At 36.2% G+C, this 26,424-nt stretch overlaps 1 protein-coding gene across 1 annotated transcript in view; it reads right to left on the reverse strand.

Annotated features, from left to right (window-relative positions):
• The window catches only part of ASZ1 (ankyrin repeat, SAM and basic leucine zipper domain containing 1), a 72,120-nt gene that overhangs the window by 4,977 nt on the left and 40,719 nt on the right, over positions 1-26,424 (reverse strand). The window contains exons 5-11 of the mRNA XM_066364151.1: positions 19,309-19,420; positions 18,652-18,786; positions 15,828-15,952; positions 15,027-15,102; positions 13,924-13,980; positions 12,521-12,630; positions 3,323-3,428 (exon numbers count right to left, since the gene is read on the reverse strand). Coding sequence (XP_066220248.1) covers positions 3,323-3,428; positions 12,521-12,630; positions 13,924-13,980; positions 15,027-15,102; positions 15,828-15,952; positions 18,652-18,786; positions 19,309-19,420 — 721 coding nt within the window. The remainder of the gene's footprint in view (positions 1-3,322; positions 3,429-12,520; positions 12,631-13,923; positions 13,981-15,026; positions 15,103-15,827; positions 15,953-18,651; positions 18,787-19,308; positions 19,421-26,424) is intronic.

Genomic DNA, 26,424 nt, shown 5'->3' on the forward strand with positions numbered 1-26,424 from the left:
CATAGAAATTACAACTAAACTACAGAAAAACCATCATTCAGAACTGCCTGAAATCTGGCTGAATGGAAGTCCTACCACTAGGGAATTAAAGCTGAAGCCACATTGACACTGGTAGGAGGGGTGGAGATGGCAAATGGTTCTTTTCCATATCCATGCGCGGTGGATAAAAATGGAGAGGGTATCTTGGTTGAGAGGTGCCCAGTGAGGAGAGAGGGGTCCCAGCCCAACACCCGGCACCCTAGCCTAGGCCTCCAGTGCCAGAAAGAGAAGTCCCCATAACTTCTGGATGTAAAAACAGGCAGAGATTGAGGATGAGTGAGACGGAAGGCTACTGGAGTCCCAGGCAGTTCCTCTTAAAGGGCCAGCACAGAGTTACTCAAACTCACTCCCTCTAAGCTCCAGTGCTGGGGCAGCAGCTTGAAAGGTACCAGGGACATAAGGGGAGGAACTGAATTGTCTATCAGTGCTAAAGCTGGGAGGACAGCTTTCTCCCACACAGAAGTGCTGGCAGAGGCCATTAATGAGCCTTCCCCCACAGGTGCTATATCTGAGTTTTGTTAACCTGGCTAAGGCCTGGTGATTCTCTGAGACAGCACCCCACTCAACTGGTAGGCACACCCAAGCTGTTTCCAGTGGCTTTTCCATACAAACAGCCTGCTTTGGTTCATGCTTCAGACTTTCCTAAAAACCTCACAAACAAGCACCATCTAGCCTCAGCATGCCCTGTGCCTCTCGCTAAGTGGCCCCAGGCCCAGCACTAGCAGCAGCTGGCCTTGGTTCATAGCTTGGCCTTGCCTGGGCATTTCTAAGCCCAACACAAGTGGCAGCCTTCTGCACAAGCTTTGTAGATCATGCCAGGTGGCACTGGGCAGAACACAGGCAGCAGATGACCTTGGCCTGCACTACTGAGGAGGCCCCAAAGCCAGCATAGCCAGTAGACAGCTTCAGACCACGTCGAAGCATCACTCAGGCATCTCCAAAAGTGACACACTCAAGGGGCAGGTTTAGCGGGTACCAGAGCCCTGTTGAGGTTAAGTCTTCTTCTGTGGGGTGGGCCTCTGCACAGCCGATTCTCTGCGGTGGTCGGGCCAGTGACTGCAGCCAGTCTATGCGGCTGTATGTCTGGGGGTAAATCCCTCCCACTGATGTGTCAACAGCAATCAAGATTCAACTACAAGAGAAGGGTGTATACAACTAACTTGGGGGTGTAACTCAAGTGCCCAGCTTGGACAATTGGGGAGGCTGTTCCATTGGACCCCACAGAACACCTGCTACATTAGGCCACACTACCAAGCCTGGGAAACAGAAAAGTTCTACCTAACACATAGAAGCAAACACGGGGAGGCTGCCAAAATGAGGAGACAAAGAAACAGGTCCCAAATGAAAGAACAGAACAAAACTCCAGGAACAGAACTAAACAAAATGGAGACAAGCAATCTACCCGATGCAGAGTTCAAAAGACTGGTTATAAGGATGTTCAGTTACTTAACTGGAGCTTCAACCACCTAAAAAAGGACCAGTCAGAAATGAAGGGTACACTAACTGAAATGAAGAATAATTTACAGGAAATCAACAGGAGAGTAACAGATAAAGTCGAGAATCAAATCAGCGATATGGAATATAAGGAAGCAAAGAACACTAAATCAGAACAAGAAAAAGAAAAAAATTTTTAAAAATGAGGATAATATAAGGAGTCTCTGGGACAGCTTCATGTGTAGCAACATCTGCATCATGAAGGTACTGAAAGGAGACCAGAGCAAGAAATTGAAAGCCTATTTGAAAAAATTATGACAGAAAACTTCTCTAACTTAATGAAGGAAATAGACATACAAGTCCAGGAAGCACAGAGAGTCCCAAAGAAGATGAACCTAAAGAGGCTCACACCATAATTAAAATGATGATGATGCTTCATCATTAAAATGACAAAGGTTAAAGACAAATGGAGAATCTTAAAAGCAGCAAGAGAAAAGCAGTTCCTTACCTATAAGGGAGCTCTCATAAGACTTCTGTTGATTTCCCAAGAGAAACTCTGCAGGCCAGAGGGACTGGCAAGAACTACTCAAAGTGATAAAGAGCAGTGGCATACAACCAAGATTACTCTACTGAGCAAGCTATCATTTAGAACCGAGGACAGATAAAGATCTTCCCAGACATGAAAAAGCTAAAGCAGTTCATCACTACCAAACCAGTATTACATAAAATCTTAAAGGGTCTTCTATAAAACGAAGGGGAAAAAAAGGTAAAAATCATGAATAATAAAATGGCAATACATACATATCAATTGAATTAAAAAAAATAAATAAATAAACAAGCAGAACAGAAACAGACTCGACAATACACAGAACATTCTGATGACTGCCATTTGGAAGGGGGTGGTGGAAAAGGTGAAGGGATGAAGAGGTCCAGATTGGCTGTTACAGGACAATCACGGGGTGTAAAGTACAGCACAGGGAATATAGTCAATAATATTCTAATGGCTATGCATGGTGTCAGATGGCTGAGAGATTTATCAGAATGATCACTTAGTAAGTTGTATAATGTCTAATCACTGGAATGTACACCTGCAACTAATGTACTAATGTTCGTCAACTATAATTGAAAAATAAAAAATTGATTTTTTCTAAGTGTGAGGAGGGGAAATTAAGACGCCCACATGTGCCCCAACCAGGAACCACCTGGCAACCCCTGTCTGAGGCCAACACTCAAATCAACTGAGCTATCCTCAGTGTCTGAGACCGACGCTTGGACCAATCGAGCCACTGGCTGCGAGAGAGGAAGAGAAAGAGAAGGCTGAGAGAGAGAAGGGAAGAGAAGCAGATGTTCACTTCTCACATGTGTTCTGAGTAGGGATTGAACCCCGGACAGCCACTGCCAAGCCAATGCTCCATCTACTGAGCAAACTGGCCAGGGCAAAAAAAAAAAAATTATTTAAAAAATAAAATTCCTCTCATTAACCTTAATGATACAGTTTTTAATAACAGTAAACACACTGTTTTGTTTCAATTTTCACTTAGGTCTCCTTTCACTTTATATTTTAAACAGTTTATTCCCTTAAGAACAAGTGGTTAGTTCAATACACAGATCAGTTTAATATTTAGTCTGACTCATTTCCCTTTTCCTGAGGGCTAGAAGACAAGAGTTTTTTATTAATTAATAAGTGAAGAAGTGATATTAATTATATTTTCTTTTTAGATATTACACGATTTGTAAAAGAATAATATAATTTTATCAGATCACTGCTATTTACTGAATTATCACTGATTTATCTGGAATATTCCTCAGCATTCATACTTTTCTTCACTTAACAACTTCTGTAGAATACCTTGTGAGAATTTACAGGCAGCTCAGTAATGATATTCTGCACCGCTGTTATTAAATGGCCACACTGTTTGTTCAATTTCAGAAGGAAGTTGAGGAATTCATCACCACTAAAGAGAGAAAACAAAGAGAATCACTCATACAAGCCACTTACTTCATTTTATTGTGCTACTCAAGTGTAGTGGTAACATTTATTAGATTCTCAAAAATGGACTTATAGAATAGCTAATATGTATCAGCAACAGAAATAGACAGAGTATACACAATAAACCAAATCTCCAATCTTGAGGATCTCCAAGTTCAGAATGACAGGTTAATATACAATTTTAACATTGTTATTCACAGTCATATGAAGAAGAAATATAAAAATACTGATTTTGGGTATCTACTGCCTAAAGGCACTAGTGATTTTACATTCATTAGTCTTTTAGTTCCTCCTAACAACTCCTTTAAGGTAGATATTCATCTAATTTTATAGCTGAGACATCTAAAGCTCAGAAATAATGAAGTTAGTATAATAAGAGTAAAGAATGAATAGTGCTTCACGGAGACGATAACTTGTACTGAGTCTGGAGCTTAAGAATAAATTTGGAAGGAAGGAAAAGGTAACAAAGGTGAGGAGGAAAAGGGATGCTGGATGGAGAGAATAGCAGGTACAAAAATACAATTGTAGGAGGTCACCAAGATATAATAAAGCACAATTATGGCAAAGTATCAATAGTAAGAAAAGAGGAAGGGCATAACCGTTTATTTAAGGACCTCTTGTGTCATGCTGAGAACCTATTTTATCTTTTTGATAATGTAGAGTTATTAAAGGAATTCAAACAAGAAAGTTTAAGTGAAGAGTAGTATGGATTAAAGGAACACAAAAGTGAAAGACAGAATAATTAGGAGACTAATGGAGAAGCATCCTCCTAAGACGGCAATTTTCAACCTGTATTCCACAACGAATTTTAAAACATACAATAATTGACTTCAGTCAGGGGCACTGACCTCTTTCCCTTAGATTGTCAAATAAAAAATGGAAACAGCCAACACTACAGTAGCAATCCAGTGTGAATGCATCAAAATTCTACCTATTTGTTTTGGTTAGTTTGGCCCCCCCAAAAAATTTTTTTTGGTGTGCCACACAGTAGTTTACTAAGTAGTTTATGTGTGCCATGAGATGAGATAGGCTGAAAATCGCTGATCTAAGAGACGATGATAAAAGAGTAAACTAAGGATCTGGCAGTGGGAATCTGATTCGGGGGAGGAGTAGAATGGTGTTTAAGAAACATTTTGGAGAATAACTGAAAGACTTGGTGATGGGTTACATGTAAAAGAAAAAGAAGCGTCTAGGACGATTCCGTTGTTTTGTTTCAATGGAAGGTGGTGTACCAACCAGGGAGCTGAATCTAGGGGTGAGGGGTAGGGAAGGAAGGAGGTATAGGGAAGAAATTATCATGACATAATAATTAAGAACACAGACCCTAGTCAAAGAAATCTGAGTCTAAATTCAGCTTCCACATTTGTGATCCTTGGAAAGCCTAATCTTCAGCCAAATGTTCCTGCATCTCTAGAACTGAGATACTAGGACGGTTAAGGGAGACTGAAGGAGGTAATGCATGAAAAGCACCTAGCATTTTGTTTAGCACATCAATGGCATTCAAACAGACTTAATTATAATGATGCCAATGATATGAACTATGTAGGTGGAAATGACCAGTAAGCAATAGAAAATGTCAGTCTTGTAGGGGTACTTATTCTGGGATCCACACACTCATGAGGCTAGAGAGACTTCAGGGAGCTGGTGAAATCTGATGGGAAAAGATTAAAGAAAGTCAATCTTCCCTTTAATTGTGAATGAAGAAACAAAAACAGGAGTATTAGAGGCATATGCAATTTGGTCATCAACAGAAATAAAAACTGTGATCATGGAGAAGACATAAAAGAAAAATGATACATATTGTGAAGAGGGGCAAGCTGACGGTAAGAAGAAAAAAGCTGCCAGGAAAAGCATCCTGAGAAGAAAATCAGGAGTTAAGGTCTGTTACAAAAGGCAAGGAAGAGAATGGATTCAAGAATGAGAAAAAGGTAAAGCATGTTAAATGATTAAGATAAATCCACTGATTCTAGCTACGAAGAGTTACTGGCGACTACATTAGTTTCAATGACAGAAATCAACTTACACTAAAAGCTACACAGAAACTTACACAACCTAATACACAAGTGGACCAAGGGTATAAATAAGTAATTCAAAGAAAAAGTAAAAGTTTAAATGGATAATAACCAAGGGATTACCATTAAATAACACCAGGCTCAATGGGGGGAGGGTATTTCCCTTAAGATCCGGATCGTGACAGAGATGTCCCCTTTCATACCTCTTATTCAACATAGTCCTTGAAGTCCTAGCCTTGGCAATCAACAAGAAGAAATAAAAGGCTTCCAAATTGGAAAGGAAGTAAAACTGTTATTATTTGTAGATAACATGATACTATATATAGAGAATCCTAAAGATTCTGCCCCCAAAAAGTACCAGAACTGACAAATGAATTCAGTAAAGTAGCAGAATACAAAATAAATATTCAGAAATTGGTTGTATTTTTATACACCAATAATGAACCATCAAAAAGGGAAACTGTAAAAAAAATCTGATTTATGCATGCATTAAAAAAAAATACACCTGGGAATAAATTTAACCAAGAAGGTAAAAGCCCTGTACTATGAATATTATGACACTGAAGAAATAAATTGAAGATACAAATAAATAGAAGCACATAAGGTGTTCATGGATAGAAAGAATCAATATTGTTAAAATGTTCATACTACCCAAAACAATCTATAGAGTCAATGCAATGGCTATCAAAATACCAATGGAATATTTCACAGAACTAGAAAAAATACTCCTAAAATTTATATGGAACCACATAAGACCCCACATAACCACAGCAACATTGAGAAAGAAGAACAAAGTTGGAGGAATCATGCTACTTTATATTAAACTATACTACACGGCCATAGTAATCAAAACAGCATGGTACTGGCATTAAAACAGACACAGATCAATGGAACAGTATAGAAAGCACAGAAATCAACCAATGTGTATACAGTCAATATTTGAGAAAGGAGGCAAGGACATATAATTAGGTAAAGACAATTTATGTAATAAATGGTATTGGAAAAATTGGACAGATACATGACAAAAAAAGTGAAACTAGACTAACTTCTTATGCCATATATAAGGATAAACTCAAAACAAATTAGACTTCAACTAAGACTTGAAACCATAAAACTGCTGGAGGAGCCCTGGCCGGTTGGCTCAGCGGTAGAGCGTCGGCCTAGCGTGCGGAGGACCCGGGTTCGATTCCTGGCCAGGGCACACAGGAGAAGCGCCCATTTGCTTCTCCACCCCTCCGCCGCGCTTTCCTCTCTGTCTCTCTCTTCCCCTCCCGCAGCCAAGGCTCCATTGGAGCAAAGATGGCCCGGGCGCTGGGGATGGCTCTGTGGCCTCTGCCCCAGGCGCTAGAGTAGCTCTGGTCGCAATATGGCGACGCCCAGGATGGGCAGAGCATCGCCCCCTGGTGGGCAGAGCGTCGCCCCATGGTGGGCGTGCCGGGTGGATCCCGGTCGGGCGCATGCGGGAGTCTGTCTGGCTGTCTCTCCCCGTTTCCAGCTTCAGAAAAATGAAAAAAGAAAATTAAAAAAAAAAAAAAAAACTGCTGGAGGAAAACACAGGATGCAAAATCTTGAGAAGTTAGTAATGTCTTTTTTGGATATATCTTTTTGGAAAAGGGAACAGAAGAAAAAATAAGCAAACAGGACTATATCAAACTAAAATGTTTTTTCACAGCAAAGGAAGCCAACAAAACAAAACAAAACAACCTACTGTATGGAAGATATTCACCAATGATACATCTGATAAAGGATTAATATCCAAAAATTTATAAAGAACTCATACAACTCAACACTAAAAAAGACAAACAATCCAATTAAAAAATGGGAAAAAAATCTGAGTAGATACTTCTCTAAAGAGGACATATGCATATGAAAAGATACTCAATGTCATTAATCATAAGATAAATGCAAACTGAAACTACAATGAGTATCACCTCACACATATCAGGATTGCTATTATCAATAAATCAACCAACAACAAGTGTTTGTGAGAATGTAGAGAAGAGGGCACCCTCGTGCACTGTTGGTGGGAATGCAGTTTGATGCAGCCAGTATAAAAAACAGTACTAAGGTTCCTCAAAAAGAAACTGCCTTATGACAGAGATTTATTGCACGTGTCTGGGTATATCTCTGAAGAAACCCAAAACACTAATTTTGCACCTCTATAATCATTACAGTGTTGTATATAATAGCTAAGCCACAGAAGCAATGTAAGTGGCCATGAATGGATAAATGAATAAAAAAACTGTGGTAGGTATATAAAATAGACTTATTCTGCATAAAAAAAGAATGAAATCTTGCCATTTCTGACAGTATGGATGGACCTAGAGGGTATTATGCTAGTGAAATAAGTCCGAAAAAGACAAATACCACATGATTTTATTTACATGTAGAAGCTAAAGAACAAAATAAACAAAACAGAAACAGACTCACAGATGCAGAGAACAGACTGAGGGTTGCCAGCAGTGAGGGAGACTGGGTGAAAGTGATGGAAGATTGGGAAGTACAAATTGGTAGCTGCAAAACACTCATGGGGATGTATGTGCAGTATAGAAAATATAGTCAGTGATACTTCAGTAACCATGTTTGGTGTCAGGTGGGTACTGGAAATATAGAGAGGAACACTTTGTAAATATGTGATTGTCTAGCCACTACACTGTACACCTAAAACTAATATAAAATACTGAATGTAAACTATAATTTTAAAAAATGAAAAAATTTTAAAAACTTTATGAACATAATATATATTAGTAAATCACCAACAATCAAAAGTGTCTGATGGCTGCTTTATAAAAGAAAATTTAAAAAAATTTAAATAAGCTCTTGTTCTATTTAGCAGAAGTGGTATTTCTGAAGGCATTTTCAAAACAAATATAATTCTTCATGATCCCATTTTCTTTCTGATCTTTACCCAAAACAACTACAGTCATTAGTTATATCAATTTTGTTTCCATGTAATATTTATATAAGGCATACTTATTGCTCTTTCAAATTTTAACGGTTATCAAAGAAAAGAAAAATTACTCAAAGAGTAATTCATTAATGCCTTGTGTATTATTTATTTAATGAGCAAATGGAAATCAAGATCCACACTGAGAACTCATTCAGAGTATCAACTGAGAGCAGGTATACAACTCAAGACAGACACTTCACAGATATATACGTGTAATATAAACTTGTAAACTATTATTCAAAAGAAAGAATTATAAGAATTCAGTTCAAAGAAGTAAGCAATATTATGAACAAAATCAGTCTTAATAAATGAAAAGATATACCACTCTTCTGACATATAACGTTCAGAGCCACTGAGTATGGATTACAACTTTACAGCCATTCATCATACAGTGTGAATGACTGCCCACCCTCCACTCCAGAGCTGTATAGGATTCTATCTATATACATTGCTCACAAAAATTATAGGATATTTCAAAATGAATATGAAGTAATAAAAAATCCCTTAATTTTTGTGAGCAGTATACCTTTACATGGAAGTCCTGATGATTCTGTACCTATTCAAAGAATTAAAAATACGCAGATATGGCATAGGTACGGTAGACTGTATTACTTAATGAAATTATCATGTATTTTCTACTGAGCCAAATACTATCAGGCCTCTCTCTAACAGAGGCTTATTACTTCATGGCCCAGTGACTTTAACTGGCCATGTGACTTGCTTTGTCAAATAAAATATGACTGAAAGGGATGGTTTTAAACAGAAGCTTTACACATGACTGACTGTTCTGCCAGCTCTCTTTTCCCTTTGCCACACGAGTGGCACGTCCTGCTTGGAGCTGTTTCTCTAGGTTGTTCTCAGAATAACAGAGCCACTGGCAGCTGACCCATGATAAAGGTCAGTGGTCCTCAACCTTTTTTGGGCCACGGACAGGTTTAATGTCAGAAAATATTTTCACGGACTGGCCTTTAGGGTGGGACGGATAAATGTATCACGTGACCGAGACAAGCGTCAAGAGTGAGTCTTAGATGGATGTAACAGAGGGAATCTGGTCATTTTAAAAAAATAAAACATCGTTCAGACTTAAATATAAATAAAACAGAAATAATGTAAGTTATTTATTCTTTCTCTGCGGACCGGTATCAAATGGCCCACGGACCAGTACCAGTCTGTGGCCCGGGGGTTGGTGACCACTGATATAGGTGATCAAGAAATAAATTTTGTTACTATAACTCAGATTTAGAAGTTCTCTGATACTGCATCATAACGTAAGTGTTAAACTTACTAAAACAACAGGCTGTACTTTAAAACTGTGATGTCAAATATTAGGATAAAATTTATACTTTAAGGTACTACAAATAATTGTACTGTGTACTTATTGTAGAATAGCTAAAAAATAATATTATCAGTACTCTTATCATCCAATGTTAATGACTGATATTATTTTTTTCAGAGTATTTTTTTTTACAGTACACATTTTCTTTCAGTTTTTTATGCACGCATACAACCTCACATTATTTAATATTGTGCCTTTTAAACTTACTGTATTTTCCTACGACATTAAGTCCAAAAATAATTTTAATGACAATAAAATAATTGCGCTAATGCAATGTAATTCAACAATTCCCCTCATGTTAAATATTTTGTTTCTGATATTAGAATGTTTATAAATAATTGATGTGAACAATATATTTTTACATATAATTTTGTATCTGTAAAGATTTTTCCTTTGGAGGATACTTTTCTTGATGAACATAATTTTGAGATGCCTTTTATTCATTCAAATAGACGTCATATAGGCTCAGAGAAAAGACCTGGGTAGAAATTGTTGAAAATATCAAGACACAAGTGAAAACTATCACTGTCCAAATATCTCAAAACAGAAACGGAATGGTTATTAATACTTGCGAACTACCTTCTATAAACCTGCAAACACTAAGACTAAGTGTGGCGGAAGTGAATGCACTACGAATGTGCTCCTGGGAAAGAGACTATTTTAGAAAATGTAACACATAGAAGAAAAGTATCTTAAAATAAATCAGTAGCTAAATTATTAAAATCACATCACCAGAAGATTATAATCAATCAGTTTGACTTTTCTTGTTGTTAGTTTTCTTATGACTTAATGACTAATTTCTTCTTTAAAGAATGACTTTGAACAAATGGAACTAAAACCTTTTCCATAAAAGCATGTAAACAAAGTCTGTGATTTAATAACAAAGTTAAATTCCTTAAATACATGCCTGCCAGTTTTATTTTTTTTTAAATTCAGCAGTTTTAATAAGTGAAACATTCAGGGTTCTGCACAGCCTTTAAGTGTATTAAGTCCACAAAATAAATTCATACAGGCAATTCTGCTATCATACAAATTAGTTATATTAAGACATTTCATTTGTAAGTCAGCATGTAGAACTTAGAATTATTTCTTCATAGAAACTATAAATTAAAAAAGAAAAGAGCAAAGTAATTCAAGGTGTGCTGATTTTAAGTCCTCAAACTGAAATCCTTCACAATGTGTTCAATTATTTAAGAGCTATAATATTATTTTGAAACAATTATGAGAAATTATTTCAAAAATAGATCTTCTTATTATAAGGAGATACATTAAGAGAAAGGGAAAGAATTTAACTTTGGAATAAGTGCTTTAAAAAAAATCTAGATAATCTAAATTATCCCTGGAAGACTTCTCTAAATTTTAAAGTAGTGTGGAAATCTATCATTAATGTGTTTAATGTTTATCCATAGTTACAATGTTAATTTTAGGAAGGCCAACTACTGCATTTATAAGTGTTATATATTATAGGCTATAACTTGCCTTAAGAAAATTAGGCTGACTGAAAAAGCCAATAAAAAAGGATACCTCCTATATGATTCTATTTATGCAACATTCATGAAATAACATCATTATACAAATGAATAACAACTTATTGGTTGTCAGGCATTAGGGGTGAGGGGAAGAAGAGGTGTGGCGAAAAAGGGGCAGTATGAGAAAGCCTTCTGGTGAAGGTATTGTTAGGTGTATTGATTATGACAGTTGTTACCTGAAGCTACCCATGTGATAAAAGGGTATAGGGGCGTCCCGGAATACCCTGTCAAATTTTTGATGAATCTATAATTATTTCAATTAAAAAGTTAAAAGCCTTTACTACTCCGTAATATATTAATAAAATCAAATATTCTTTTCAAGATAGTTTAGATTACAATATTACTAATAATATGTGCTTAAAAAGTTTATAATGTTGAAGATGAACTTTACATATTGATACCATCATTTCTTACAGAATGTAGCTGAAGACAGAGCTGAGCTACCCACAAGAAAGACTATCTTACTGCCCCTTAAGGGAAAATATCACTACTTGTAATTTTCCATTTGACACTTGAAATGATTTTAGAGAGTAAGAGCTCCACTATAAAAAGCATAGGATCTCTCATATAGTTCATTTAACAAAATGCAATAAAAAATAAAAAAATGTTTTAATGTGAGTTAACAGGAAGATGCATTGTTTTCCTTCTTGGTAAAATAATTTTTACAATATTGACTTTATAAAGTATCTCCCATTTTAGAATACAGTATTTTTGTTGTTGTTGTTATTTTTCCAAAGTTAGAAGCGGGGAGGCAGTCAGACTGACTCCTGCGTGCCCCTGACCTGAATCCACACAGCATGCCCACCAGGGGGCGATGCTCTGCCCATCTAGGGCATTGCTCTGCTGCAACAGGAGCCATTCTAGTGCCTGAGGTGGAGGCCATGGAGCCATCCTCAGCGCCACGTCTTTGCTCCAATAGAGCCTTGGCTGCAGGAGGGGAAGAGAGAGAGACAGAGAGGAAGTAGAGGGGGAAGGATGGAGAAGCAGATGGGCGCTTCTTCTGCGTGCCCTCACCGGGAATCGAACTCAAGACTTCCAGACGCCGGTCTGATGCTCTACCACTGAGCCAACTGGGTAGGGCTAGAACACAGTACTGCAAAATGAACTATCTCTTCTTTCCTTGGTGAAATGATGGCATCAAGTAAAAGTACTGAGACATTATCAAAATCAAACTAAAAAAGAACAGTTGGTTGTAAACAGTATTAATGTAAACCAAAAAGTAAATTTTACCTGATTTCCAAATTTGCCACTTCAGGTAATTCTCCAAATTTTATCTCTTCTACTTCCAGTTCTTTAAGAGCAGCCAGAATTTTCTGCTGATCTCTATTGGTAATTCCAGTCTAAATAGAAGTAAGTCCAAGGTGCAGTAAGCTTGAGCAATATTCAAAATTACTAAGGAAGTTCTATACTTCATTAATTCAACATTTTGAAAAAAGATACATATTGAAAAAATAACATTGAAAAATATATGATTTATTTGTAACTGTGACTAAGAAGCTTACATCATTAAAATATTTAGATATGGAATAACTTTAGCAAATTTTTTATAACATAACAGTAGTGATGGATTCTAAAAATAAATTACTAGAGTTTAATATATTGTCTTTCTAAGAAAAACACAGTAATACAATTTTTCCTTCAAAATATTATTTAAAGCATCAGTGATTGAGAACTGTCTTCTTTATGTTTATATTCTTAAATTTAGTATTAACTAATTTCCTATCCTGTATTTAGCTAATTAAAATGTTTACTTTGATTTTAAGTGATAATAAAGATCTTGTTTCCAATGTGTTTAGAAAGATCATTAATTACTTTTTAGGTCCTATTTACTAAAGTACCTCTCATATTTCCAACAGTATTTTCAAATTGTTACTTAATAATACTAGATGATAAAACAACAGGTCAATCATTGTGAGAACCCAGCAAAAGGCAATATTTGGATGACACATGTTCATGCCCACAATCAAAAAAACCCCACCTCTTATTTCTAAATAACCTGTTTTACAAATTCAATTTATATTTAAAAATGAAGCACGAGGTTTATAGTCAAAATGTTATGACTAACCTAAAGAATAAAGCAAATACTAAGACTTTAAATGTTCTTAAAACAATATTGTAACAAGATTTTAGATATGGTTATCTATAAACATATCTAATCAAGAACCCAGCAAAAGATCATTCATAGTTTATAGCCCTATGATTTTTTTTTTTTATTTTTATTTTTTACAGAGACAGAGAGTCAGAGACAGAGAGGACAGATAGGACAGACAGGAACGGAGAGAGATAAGAAGCACCAAACATTAATTTTTTTCGTTGCGACACCTTAGTTGTTCATTAATTACTTTCTCATATGTGCCCTGACCAGGGGGCTACAGCAGTCCGAGTAACCCCTTGCTCAAGCCAGTGACCTTGGGTCCAAGCTGGTGAGCTTTTGCTCAAACCAGATGAGCCTGCACTCAAGCTGGCGACCTCAGGGTCTCGAACCTGGGTCCTCCGCATCCCAGTCCGACGCTCTATCCACTGTGCTACAGCCTGGTCAGGCAGACTCTATGATTTTTAAAATAGAAAATAAAAAGCTCCACAATTTTAGAAATATGAAAGATAATGTCTGGAGTTTTTGAACTTGATACTACCTTTGTAAGCTCATCTTTCGTCATGGTCAAAAGATGCCTTAAAGTTATATCCCTTTCCTATAGAAAACAAAAACAAAACAACAACAAAAATAACACGCCACTTTTCAGTATAAATAAAACAGTGGAAGAAGTAGCCATGTGTACATGTTAGTCAGTTACAAGCTACCCTTCTAAACAACTTTCAGCTTTTTAGAGGAAAGGATATGCAGTTATAGAATTATACTACTGGGTAAATAGTAATGAATGTCATAATATGTAGAATTACCATTAAAAAGTATAAACATAGCTAGTTTTCCAGATTCAAAGAAAATTATTAAAACTTATATTTGCTTACATAAAAAGAAAAATAGCTCTATAAAATTAAAGAAATTATGTTTTACAAGTATTTAAAATTTCTATTTGTAACAAATTAAACCATCAATAACATTTAGTTTTATGCAATATATATCAAATACGAAGTTTCAAAATTGTACAATTAAGTCCAATTCTGAACTACCTAAATAGAATGTGCATATTCCTAAAGACAGCCTAGATTAAACAGTGCTTTAATGCTTCAGTATCAGCTAATTGGCTGATAACTGTCATCTACTCAAAGCCCATAATGCATGCCTAAAGTACCTATAACAGAGCTTGGCATATGAATTTAATCTTTACAACAACCCTACACTAGGTATTATCACCCTTATGAACAAAAGATAGAGATTTAACGAACATATTTTAGTTACTAATCATTAAAGCAAGAATCTAATACCAGGTTTGTTTGGTTCAAAATCATGCTGCTTCTAATATCTCTACAGGAAGACCAGCAACTGCAAAAATAAACCAGGGCTTAGTTGTACAAGCAACGGTCCTGTGAAGCTTTAGACACTGGGTAAAAGCTGTTTCATCCAGCCAGATTCTGATTTATATAAATCTCTAGAATAATATTTTTAAATGCTTATAAGGACAAAATTTTGAAACACTTTAAAATATAAATTTTCAAAATGCTTATAAGTAAAAATTACAGAGAAAAGTGCATTTTCATAAATATGCTTACAAATATGCAAATGAATTAATCAACAAATGTACATAAATAACTCATTGTAGCTTATACAACATCTTACCTTTAATAAATCTGTAATATGTTCAAGTCCAAGACCATGTAAAAATAATTCCAGATCTCCAAATGCTGTATATGAACTATATATTTATAGCAATGTCAATTTCAGATAAAGACTATAAATGCACAAACAACAAATATAGATTTATAATGAAAACAATGAGAATAAGTAGAAATGAATGTATGTAAAATATTTTTGCACATTTACACACCATATCTATGTTACATCAGAAATTAGAAAGGTTTCTTCAGGGAAGATATAAGTAAACATGTGATAGTAAATGGTGACTAAAATGTAGCTCATCTTTCCTAATCAAAAAAGTATGTCTATGGGTATACTCCTTGTGAGATCTTGTACATGAACATGTCTAAATGAAAGAAGTAAAAATTGAAATAATTTTAAATGTGGGTAAAGAGAGAATAATTTTGAGGCTGTATTGAACAATGGTGTTCAGGAAAAAAAAATGTACTTTCAATTTTAGCTTATAAAATCAGAAATCTGCTAAAAAACTTGTGTCCAAAATATTGAACACTAACAAAAACATAACCTTAGAACCTTTTAGAAATAAATTTTATTATATTTTATTTGAACTCACAGATTTTCTCATAACTGTTAATATATATATAAACTTTCTAAAATTCTGGAGAACAAAGCACTAAAATCCAAACATTTCTAAGTAATGTTTAAAAATACTTGTAAGTTTAAAATATATTTTAACTGTCATCACATTTACTAGAAGTGATAAAAACATGCACAATGTTCACTAACTCATAGGTATTCTGTTGAACAAAAACACGTTGTTACCTAAATACGTGATTGTTCCCTGGATCAGATACTGTTGTCAACAGTTTATAAATAGTCTCTTCTTCAGTTAGCTGCTGAAGATTTCCGGTCAATGGATTTAAAGTCAAAGAAAGCATGCTGAAGATCTGAAAAAAGTAGAGCCATTCAAATATAGTTAACACTATTATATACTATCACTGACTCTGAAAATAAACTAAAAAGTGATTATTTTATATCATGAAAGAAAATATTTCTGAGGAGGGGCAGAACTTTCACAGTTTACTACTACCCTGAGAATATTGGTTTTTTAAATAAAGTAAATATTCCCTTGATTAAAATAATAGAAATGATAAGTACATCTAAAAAGTTCAGAGATCACTGACCATTAAAAAATAGTAAAAATTAAAGGAATATAGTAATATTTTCATATGCTATATAAAACTAAAAATTCCATCTTGGTAAGTGACTCAGATTAAAAACTAACACAGTACTTTAATTATTGTACACTGTTAAGCAGAAAGGAAGTAATAAGCATGAGTAAATGTATACAAATCCCAATTCTATACCTCAAGAGAGTTATGGTAAAATGCTTTACTTTTGCCCTTTCCAGATAGGTCAGTTGGATAAAGTATCAGCCCAAGCACAGAGGCTGCTGGTTTGATTCCCAGTCAGGGCACACTGATGTTTCTCTCTCAATCTCTCCCCTCAATCCTCCTTCCTCTTTGGCTAAATATGAATGAATAAAAAATTTTAAATTTCTTTAGTTTTAAAATCTAACTTTATAGTAAGTCAAGATTACATTACATAATCAGCCAAAATACAAAATTAAATCTCACTTTAAGAAACAATTTAAGGCCTGACCTATGGTGGCGCAGTGGATAAAGCGCTGACCTGGAAACACTGAGGTTGCCAGTTCAAAACCCTGGGCTTGCCTGGTCAAGGCACATATGGGAGTTGATACTTCCCGCTTCTCCCCCTTCTCTATCTCTTTCTCTCTATCCCTCTCTCTCTCCTCTCTAAAATAAATAAAATAAATAAACAAATAAATAAACAAATAAATAAATAAAATAAATAAACAAATAAATAAATTGATTAAAAAAAAAAAGAAACAATTTAACCCTGACCAGTTGGTGGCACAGAGGACTCAGGTTGAAACCCCGAGGTCACTGGCTTGAGCCAGGGCTCATCTGGCTTGAACGCAGGCTCACCAGCTTGAGCATGGGGTCACTGGCTTGAGTGTGGGATCATAGGCTTGAGCCCAAACATCACTAGATTGAACAAGGGGTCACTGAATCAGCTGGAGCCCCGTGGTCAAGGCACACATGAGGAAGCAATCAATGAACAACTAAGGTGCTGCAACAAAGAATTGATGCTTCTCATCTCTCTCCCTTTCTATCTCTCTGTCCCTATCTGTCCCTCTCTCTGTCTCTCTTGCTAAAAATAATAAAATAAAAATAAAAGAAACAACTTAAAACTCAAAATAATCTTTGACGTTCATAAATTTCTTAATATGTCAAATTGGTGTCATGTACACTAAATTTAATAATGCACTAAACAAGTTAAAAGTCTTCAAATTTTTGGCCCAGGCCGGTTGGCTCAGTGGTAGAGCATCAGCCTAGCGTACAGGAGTCCCGGGTTCGATTCCCGGCCAGGGCACACAGGAGAAGCGCCCATCTGCTTCTCCACCCCTCCCCCTCTCCTTCCTCTCTGTCTCTCTCTTCCCCTCCCGCAGCCAAGGCTCCATTGGAGCAAAGCTGGCCTGGGCACTGAGGATGGCTCCATGGCCTCTGCCTCAGGCGCTAGAATGGCTCTGGTTGCAGCAGAGCATCGCCCCCTGGTGGGCATGCCAGGTGGATCCCAGTCCGGCACATGCAGGAGTCTGTCTGACCGCCTCCCTGTTTCTAACTTCAGAAAAATACAAAAAAAAAAAGAAAAAGTCTTCAAATTTTCAAAGCTTAGAAGAGAAAGTGTAAATTCCTTTTTGAAATTTCACAGGGCTTTAGTGAGCAGCATTTATTCTAGAAATATTTTGGAAATGTGGATTTGAGTTAGAAAAAAATAGGCATGTTTATCAGATTGCTTAAAAAATAGAGAAAGCTATTTTACCTGTAGTAAAAGTGGCCTGTCTATTGAATGATGGGACCTTTGAAATGTCACACGCATTAAAATTCAGAAACTCAGTTTTAGAAGCTCTTGAATGAGACAACAGTTTTACAGTTATTCTGTATTTGATCCATGATTAGAAATGACAGACCTTTGGCCAAGAGTTTTAATACTCAGAATCAAAGTTTATATCAATAAAGTAATTTAATGTATAAAAAATATTTATTATTGATTTTAACTTCTGAATGATAGTAGACTATATATCCAACTATATTACCACTTTACTATATAGTACCTTGTCACATGTACAGGAGTAAATAAAGCTTTAAAGATTTAATTTTTAAATTGTTCAATATGTATTAGTTAAAATTCAAAAACAATGTTTTAATTACATGTTCAAATTTCACTCATTTTATCAATATACTAATTAATTTTTTTAAATCTAGAACAGTTAGAAATGTTTAGATAGTCTATATCAATTTTATTTCTAGAGCCAGAATACAACTTTATTATCCCTTTGTACAGCTTTTAAATTACATTACAAATACCTATTTAATAAAAGATAAATACTCTAGAAAGACAAAGTTTTGCTTACATGTGTGAATAAAAATTATCTATTTAAATACTTAATAATAGCAAGATACATCATTACTACTACTGCCATTGTGAATTATAAAATATATAAGTTCTACAAATGAAAGAATATGCCATAGAAAAATTAGTTTAATACATAGAAGAATACCTCTTGGTGTTTATTTCTTTTTGCAATCTCACTTGGTGTACTTCCATCCTTGGTTTGTAGCATTTTATTAGCTCCAAGTTCAAGCAACTTCAATACTACGTTTTTATGACCCTGACGTGCTGCCCATGTTAAAGCCTGTAAAAGTGGGGGGAAAGAAGATTGTTTCAAAGGAGGGACTGTATATGACAGAGAAAGAACCATGTTTGTGGCACAGTAAAAAAGTGAACATGGCTAATTAATGAACTGATGCGATCTCTTCATTTCACAATTTAAACATATTTCCAAAGCTGTAACTGCAAAGCAGACTTTAGGGCTCAGTGATTTTAACTAGTCCAAATATCACACACTCAAATGATATTACATAATGAAATGATTTATCTGCCAATCACCGAACTGTTTTCTATACAAAAGAACTCTAAGTGTATGCTAGAGCTCAGACTTTGCAGTGTGTTATAGCTTCTGTGTCAATGGTGAGGACCAAGAGTCAGATACTTGTTTCTTTATATTTCAGCTGCTGCTTTTCTTCACTAATCAGCAATTATATCCCAGCCTTTCTGTAACTTTTATTTCTTAAAAACTTTTTGTGGACTATTACTAATAATAACAAGATATCAATGTCTCAGAAATAAAAAGGAACATGGTGCAATGGATTCTCACAGTATAACCATTCTCATCCTGGGTGTTAACTCTTGCTCCATGAGCAACCAGGAGAACAGCAACTTGAGGGTAACCATCTCGAGCCGCATACATGAGTGGAGTCATAAGTCTCCTAAAGAGGAGGAAGAACAGAAACATTTGTGGCACGCTGCCCTTAATGCATGAATTTTACCATACACAACATCGTAAGTATTGTTTTGCAAGCAACAAACAAACAAACAAACAAAAAAAAAAAACGAGGGGGGGGGAGAAAGAAATGAAAGCTTTTAACAAATTAGGTGATTTAAAAATCCAATCTCACAGCGAATAAGAAAATGAACACTTCCAAGAATAGCATGCTTACACAGCACCCTCTAGTGAGGAAACATGTTTAAGATAAAAAAATCACCAAATAAACCATACTTTCTAATTTAAGGTTTAATTCATATATTCATGTAGAAAAATATCAGAGTACCCACACTAGGCTTATGCTGGGAATACAGTAATTAATGACATTCAAATGTCCCCATCCTCGCAGGACTGCTCATACTAAATGCTCACTGTATGTTATTTAGCAGTTTGCTGAAATAAAAATGCAAGTTTAAAACTTCCTCTATTTCTTAATGTATTCTACTACAATTCTACTTTAGTTTACAGCTGAAAGAATACTATCCTGACTTGGAGGCTTACTCTAATCAAGAAAGAGGTCAATTTAATAGTTCAGATTCTCTGAGACTATTTTCTAGGAGAAGATAGGGGTTTCCCTCCAGTACAGGGGTTGGGAACCTATGGCTCGTGAGCCAGATGTGGCTCTTTTGATGGCTGCATCTGGCTCGCAGACAAATCTTTAATATAAAAAAATAACGTTAAAAATATAAAACATTCTCATGTATTACAATCCATTCATTTCCTACCACTCATGTTCATCGTTGTGGGTGGCTAGAGCCAATCACAGCTGTCCTCTGGGACAACACCAATTTTTTATTGGATAATTTGTAATGTACACGGGTCGTTGTATGGCTCTCACAGAATTACATTTTAAAATATGTGGCGTTCATGGCTCTCTCAGCCAAAAAGGTTCCTGACCCCTGCTCTAGTATATCATTTTCTAAAAGTAGAGATCAATTCGTCTATTAATGGAAGCTAGTCTTCTTCATCTTCTAGACCTATTTCAAAGGACACCGGAAAGATCCTATCAGTTCTGCTTAGGCTGAACTTACATAATTTTGTGGTCTGTCTTAAAGGACGTCTCTGATTCTGGACCTAATATTCTTGAGTCACCTCAAATATCTGATTTATATACAAAGAACTTCACAAAAGAACAAGAAGTTGCAGAATTCTCTAATTTGATCTCATTAAGAAAGTTCATCTTGGTTACTCACATTGTATCGTATATACTACCTATATAGACTATTATGCATTAGGGTTATTAACATAAAGTATATCCTAACTCTGATCACTTTACACCAATGTTTTTAACACAAAAAGATTTACACATTTATCTGTTTCTTCTTTATCCTAGTATGTTATAACTTCAATGTTTTATTGGCAATTATGGTAAGGTGGTTGTCAAATATTACCTTCATTACTCTGAATGTCTCTTATAGAATGGCTTCATTAGACAGACAATCTTTACAAGATGAAGAGTGAATTTCTTGGATAATTAAGCAAACAGAAAATACATACAATAGAAATAATTTGAGTCGACTAATCATTCAAAATCTTCAGTATGTATAAATCTGATCTCTTGATGCCTCTCCTCCACCCTACTTCCCTCACAAGAGCCCAAATCTGCTCCCTCCAAACTCCTCTAGTTCACAATGCCACCATTAACCACATTACTCAGGCCTAAGACGAAATATTATTTGTAACTATTCTCCATCAATCCATACATGAGTCATCAGTAGGTCCTAATGGATTTTTACCTTCATAATATATTATAAATCTAACCATTTCTCATCACCTGGTTAGCCATTATAAGCAGTCCAAGCTAAATCATTCTCCAATCTGTATTACTGTAGAAGTCTCATAACTGCTCTCCATGCTTCCTTTTTGGCCACTTCCAGTTTATTCTTTGTAAAGATGCCAAGTTATTCCCCTTTCAGGGACTGTGCAAGTGTTATTTCCTCTACCTTTTCCTAAATCTTCACATTGTACACTTCTGTTTTTTTGTGGGTTTTTTTTTTTTGTATTTTTCTGAAGTGAGAAGTGGGGAGATAGTCAGACAGATTCCCGCATGTGCCTGACCAGGATCCACCCAGCAGGCCCACCAGGGGGCGATGCTCTGCCCATGTGGGGCGTTGCTCCATTCCAACCTGAGCCATTCTACCACCTGAGGCATAGGACTTGGAGCCATTCTCAGCACCCGAGCCAACTTTCCTCCAGTGGAGCCTTGGCTGTGGGAGGGGAAGAGAGAGACAGAGAGAAAAGAGAGAGGAAGGGTGAAGCAGATGGGTGCCTCCCCTGTGTGCCCTGGCCTAGAATTGAACCCGGGCCTTCCACACGCCGGGCCAACACTCTACTGCTGAGCCAATAGGCCAAGGCCCATATTGTACACTTCTTTATCTTACTCAGATCCTTATGAAGAGGAAAAGATCAATAAAATTGACAAACTTATAGCTGAACTGATGATAAAAAGAGAAGATACAAATGGCCAATATTATGAATAAGAGAGGTGATATCCATACAGATTCTCTAGATTTTAAAAGTATGGGGGAATATTATGAAATTTATGCCAATAAATTAAACTATTTTATTTACTGAATTGGTAATATTAGTATTCTATTGCTACATATCAAGTGACCACAAACTTCATGGTTTAAAACACCTATTAATTCAAAATTCCACAGGTGAAATTTCCAAGCATGGTATGACTGTGCTGAGGGTATTGCAGGACAGATACCTTGCTGGCCAACTGTTAGGAAAAAAATCTCATTACAAGCTCCTTTAGGATGTTAATAAATTTTAGTTCCTTGTGATTGTGGGACTGAGGTCACCATATTCTTTTTAGCTATCATCTGGTGGTTGCTCTGAGCTCATAGAGGCTGCCCACACTCTGTGCCATTGGGTTTCTTCATGTTCAAAGCCAATAATGGAGAGTATTCCTCATATCAAATCCCTCTCATGCTTCAAGTTTCGAAATTAAATAATCTAAATGAAATGAACAAATTTCTCAAGATTCAAACTACCAAAGCTACTCATAATTAATAAATAGCTTGAGTATTCCTAAATTTATTAATAGAATAAGTAAAAACCTTCCACAAAGAAAACAATAAGCCCAGATGGTTGCCCTGGTAAATTCTGGCAAACAGTGAACAAAAAAAATTAACACCAATTATATACAAAGTCTTCCAGTAAATTGAAAAGGAGAGAATGCTTCCCAATTCATTCTTTGAGGCAAGAACTACTCTAATAACAAAAAGCAGAGAAAGACACTGTAAGGAAAGAAATCTATAAGTCAATAGTCTTCACTGAGCATTGATACAAAAATTCCAAATAAATTTTGGCAAACAGAATCCAAAACTACATAAAAAGAATAACATATCCTAACCAAGTAATTATCCTAGGAATGCATGGCTAGCTTGACATTTGAACTAAAAAAGAAAAAACACATGATTATTTCAATAAATTCATAACAAGTATTTTACAAAACCCAATATACATTTCTAATTTTAAAAAATTCTCAGCAGTACAATAGAAGAAAACTCCTCAACCTTATAAATATGTCTATAAAATATTTACAGCTAACACTCTTAATTAATGGTGAAAGAGTGAATTTTCCCCTCCTAAGATCAGGAATAAGACCAAGATGTCTGCTCTGATCATTTCTTTTTAACCTGGTACTGGAAGTTCTAGGCAATGCAATAAAACAAAAGAAAAAAGTGACCTAGGTTGAAAAAGAAGTAAAACTGTCTTTGTTCACAGAAAGTATGATCTGTCTATGCACAAATCCCAATGGAATCTACAAAAAACATATTAGAATAAATAAATTTTAATAAATGAATTCAGTAAGGATGCAGGATATAAGATAAACATGAATAATCAATTGTATTGCTACATACTAGCAATAAATAAACTAAGATTGGAATTAATAAAACAATACCATTTATAGCAGGGGTAGTCAACCTTCTTATACCTACCGCCCACTTTTGCATCTCTGTTATTTGTAAAATTTTCTAACCGCCCACCGGTTCCACAGTAATGGTGATTTATAAAGTAGGGAAGTAACTTTACTTTATAAAATTTATAAAGCAGAGTTACAGCAAGTATATAATAATAATTACTTACCAAGTACTTTATGTCAGATTTTCACTAAATTTGGCAGAATAAATCTTTATAAAACAACTTACTATAGTTAAATCTATCTTTTTATTTATACTTTGGTTACTCTGCTACCACTCACCATGAAAGCTGGAACGCCCACTAATGGGCAGTAGGGACCAGGTTGACTACCACTGATTTATAGTAATAAAAATATGAAACAGAAAAAAAAATATGAAACAGGAAATCTATTCCTACTTATTAAAACTACACCCAATATTAGCATGTATCAGTGATTTTCAATCTTTTCATCTCATAACACATACAAGCTAATTACTAAAATTAGTGGCACACCAAAAAAAATTTTTTTTTGATTTGACAAAAAATAAGTATAATTTTGATTCATTCATACCAGATGGCTATTGTGTTGGCTGCTGTCATTTTTTTAGACAATCTAAGGGAAAAGAGGTCAGTGCACCTGACTTAACAGTCAGATATTGCATGTTTTAAAATTTTTTGTGGCACAACAGTTTGGGTGTCATTTGAGGTGCTAACTGGGTGGTGCTCCAGTGTGGTCTAAACTGGCCACCAGGTGTGTCGGTTCTGGGGCCTCTTGCGAGGGGCGCTGGTATAGCCCACAGCTGCTACCTGTGCCCAGTGCAGAGCTACATGGTATACAACAGGGGTCCCCAAACTACGGCCCGCGGGCCACATGCGGCCCCCTGAGGCCATTTATCCGGCCCCTGCTGCACTTCCGGAAGGGGCACCTCTTTCATTGGTGGTCAATGAAAGGAGCACACTGACCATCTCATTAGCCAAAAGCAGTCCCATAGTTCCCATTGAAATACTGGTCAGTTTCTTGATTTAAATTTACTTGTTTTTTATTTTAAATATTGTACTCTTTCCTGTTTTGTTTTTCTACTTTAAAATAAGATATGTGCAGTGTGCATAGGGATTTGTTCATAGTTTTTTTTATAGTCCGGCCCTCCAACGGTCTGAGGGACAGTGAACTGGCCCCTGTGTAAAAAGTTTGGGGACCCCTGGTATACAAGATACAAAGCGATCTGTGGTTGGTCGCTGCCTGTGCAGGTGATGCTGTGAACTGAGGCTGGCTGCCACTGGTGCCGGGCTTGTGGCTCCTTAGCTGGAAGTACAGGGCATCCTAAGGCTAGCTACTGCTTTTTGTAGTTTGTGGACCTTCGACAGATTTTAGGAAGGTCTGCAGCATGGGCCAGGCTAGCAGCTTTTGTGGATTAGACTCTGAAAGAAGTTCAAGCAAGAGATGTGAATTGGGTGAGGCTTGGTCTCAGAGAATAGTCAGGGTGGGGCAAGAGCTGTGTTAAGCAGGTTAAGGAGACACCGATTTGGTACCCATCTGGCCTGCCAGTTGTGGGGGAGGGCCCAAGAAAGAAACAATGGCACCTGTGGGCACTTAAGTCCTAGAAAGAGCTGCCCTTCCAGTCCTTGTTCTTAAGCCAAACAATTCAGTCTCTCCCTGTCTCGGGTACTTCACAAGCTGCTTTTCCTTCTCCAGAGGTATGGCATATTTAGGAGTGAGGGAATCTGTGCACAGGACCTTTAAAAGAACAGCTGGGTCTATAGCAGCCCTCTGTCTCACCTGGACAAGTTCACAAGATTTTCATAGCCAGCTGTTGGAAGGACTCCTCTTCTTGGGACTGGTGCTCTGGGCTGGGGAGCTCAGTGTGGGGTGGGGACCCCTGCTCCTCAATGTTGACCTCCAGACCCAAAATATCTCTCCTCATTCTGAACTGCTACACGTGGTGTGGAGCCAGCCTATTTCAAGTCTCCACCTCTGCATACCAGCCTTGATATAGCTACTTCTTTATATCCTTAGTTATATTAACTTTGGTTCAGCTAGACTTTAGGTTTTTCAGGGTGGAATTATTTAGGTGTAATTTTGTTGTGGTACTAGGAGGAAATGAGCAGAGTTTACATACTCTCCCATCTTACCTAGAAGTCTCAGTGTCCTCCTTTAAGCTCATACATTTTTTTTTCTAAATTCCTTCTGAAACTCTTATTAGACATATGTTAGAACTCAGGTAAGATTTTCCATATCTATTACTTTTTCCTTTGTAATCTTATGTGTAGTATTTGGAGATGTCCTCACATCTATCTTCCAGTCCACTAATCAACTCTTCAGTGAAAGTCCCATCTGCTATTCTTAACATATACTTGGTTTAAATATTCAACCATGATTTATTTTTTTCATAATTCACTGTATTTGTTTCATAATTCCTGTTTGTTACTTTGTAGAGGCAAATCCTCTTTTATTGAACACATAAATAAAGTCATTTTTAGATTCTCCCAGGGTTTTCCCTCTGCTTATTTCTCCAGTTTAACTTACTCTTTTGTTGAGTTTGTTGTTCTTCTTTCACGATGTTTTCACCCTCTATATTCTAAAGTGATCTGTGTTTATGCACTCATCCTATGGCCTGTTAAGGTCTTCCAGGCATGGGAGATGCAAGCCAGCTCCCCTGGCCTGGCTATCAGTATTGCAGTTCTTACAGATTGCCAGAAAGGGTTCCTGCATTTCTTTCTATAGGGAGTTACTTTATTTCCATTCCAGAGATAATTCACTTTCTGTTTCAAACAGAACTTCATTAAAACTTTATGGATGTCTAAAATTTACTGTGAAAGGGTAAGACTTCAGTATATGTTCAGTTTAACACCTTGAAGTCATAAAACTATTTTTCAGAAAATTATTGATCTTTTTTGGACACATTTTTCTCTCAGAATTTTGAGAATCATTTCATCAAGTTAAAACAACCCCTTTGGAGCCCTGGCCAGTTGGCTCAGTGGTAGAGCATGGGCCTGACGTGCAGGAGTCCTGGGTTCGATTCCCGGCCAGGGCACACA

Source organism: Saccopteryx leptura, chromosome 2, assembly GCF_036850995.1.
Source record: "Saccopteryx leptura isolate mSacLep1 chromosome 2, mSacLep1_pri_phased_curated, whole genome shotgun sequence".
Classification (NCBI taxonomy): domain Eukaryota; kingdom Metazoa; phylum Chordata; class Mammalia; order Chiroptera; family Emballonuridae; genus Saccopteryx; species Saccopteryx leptura.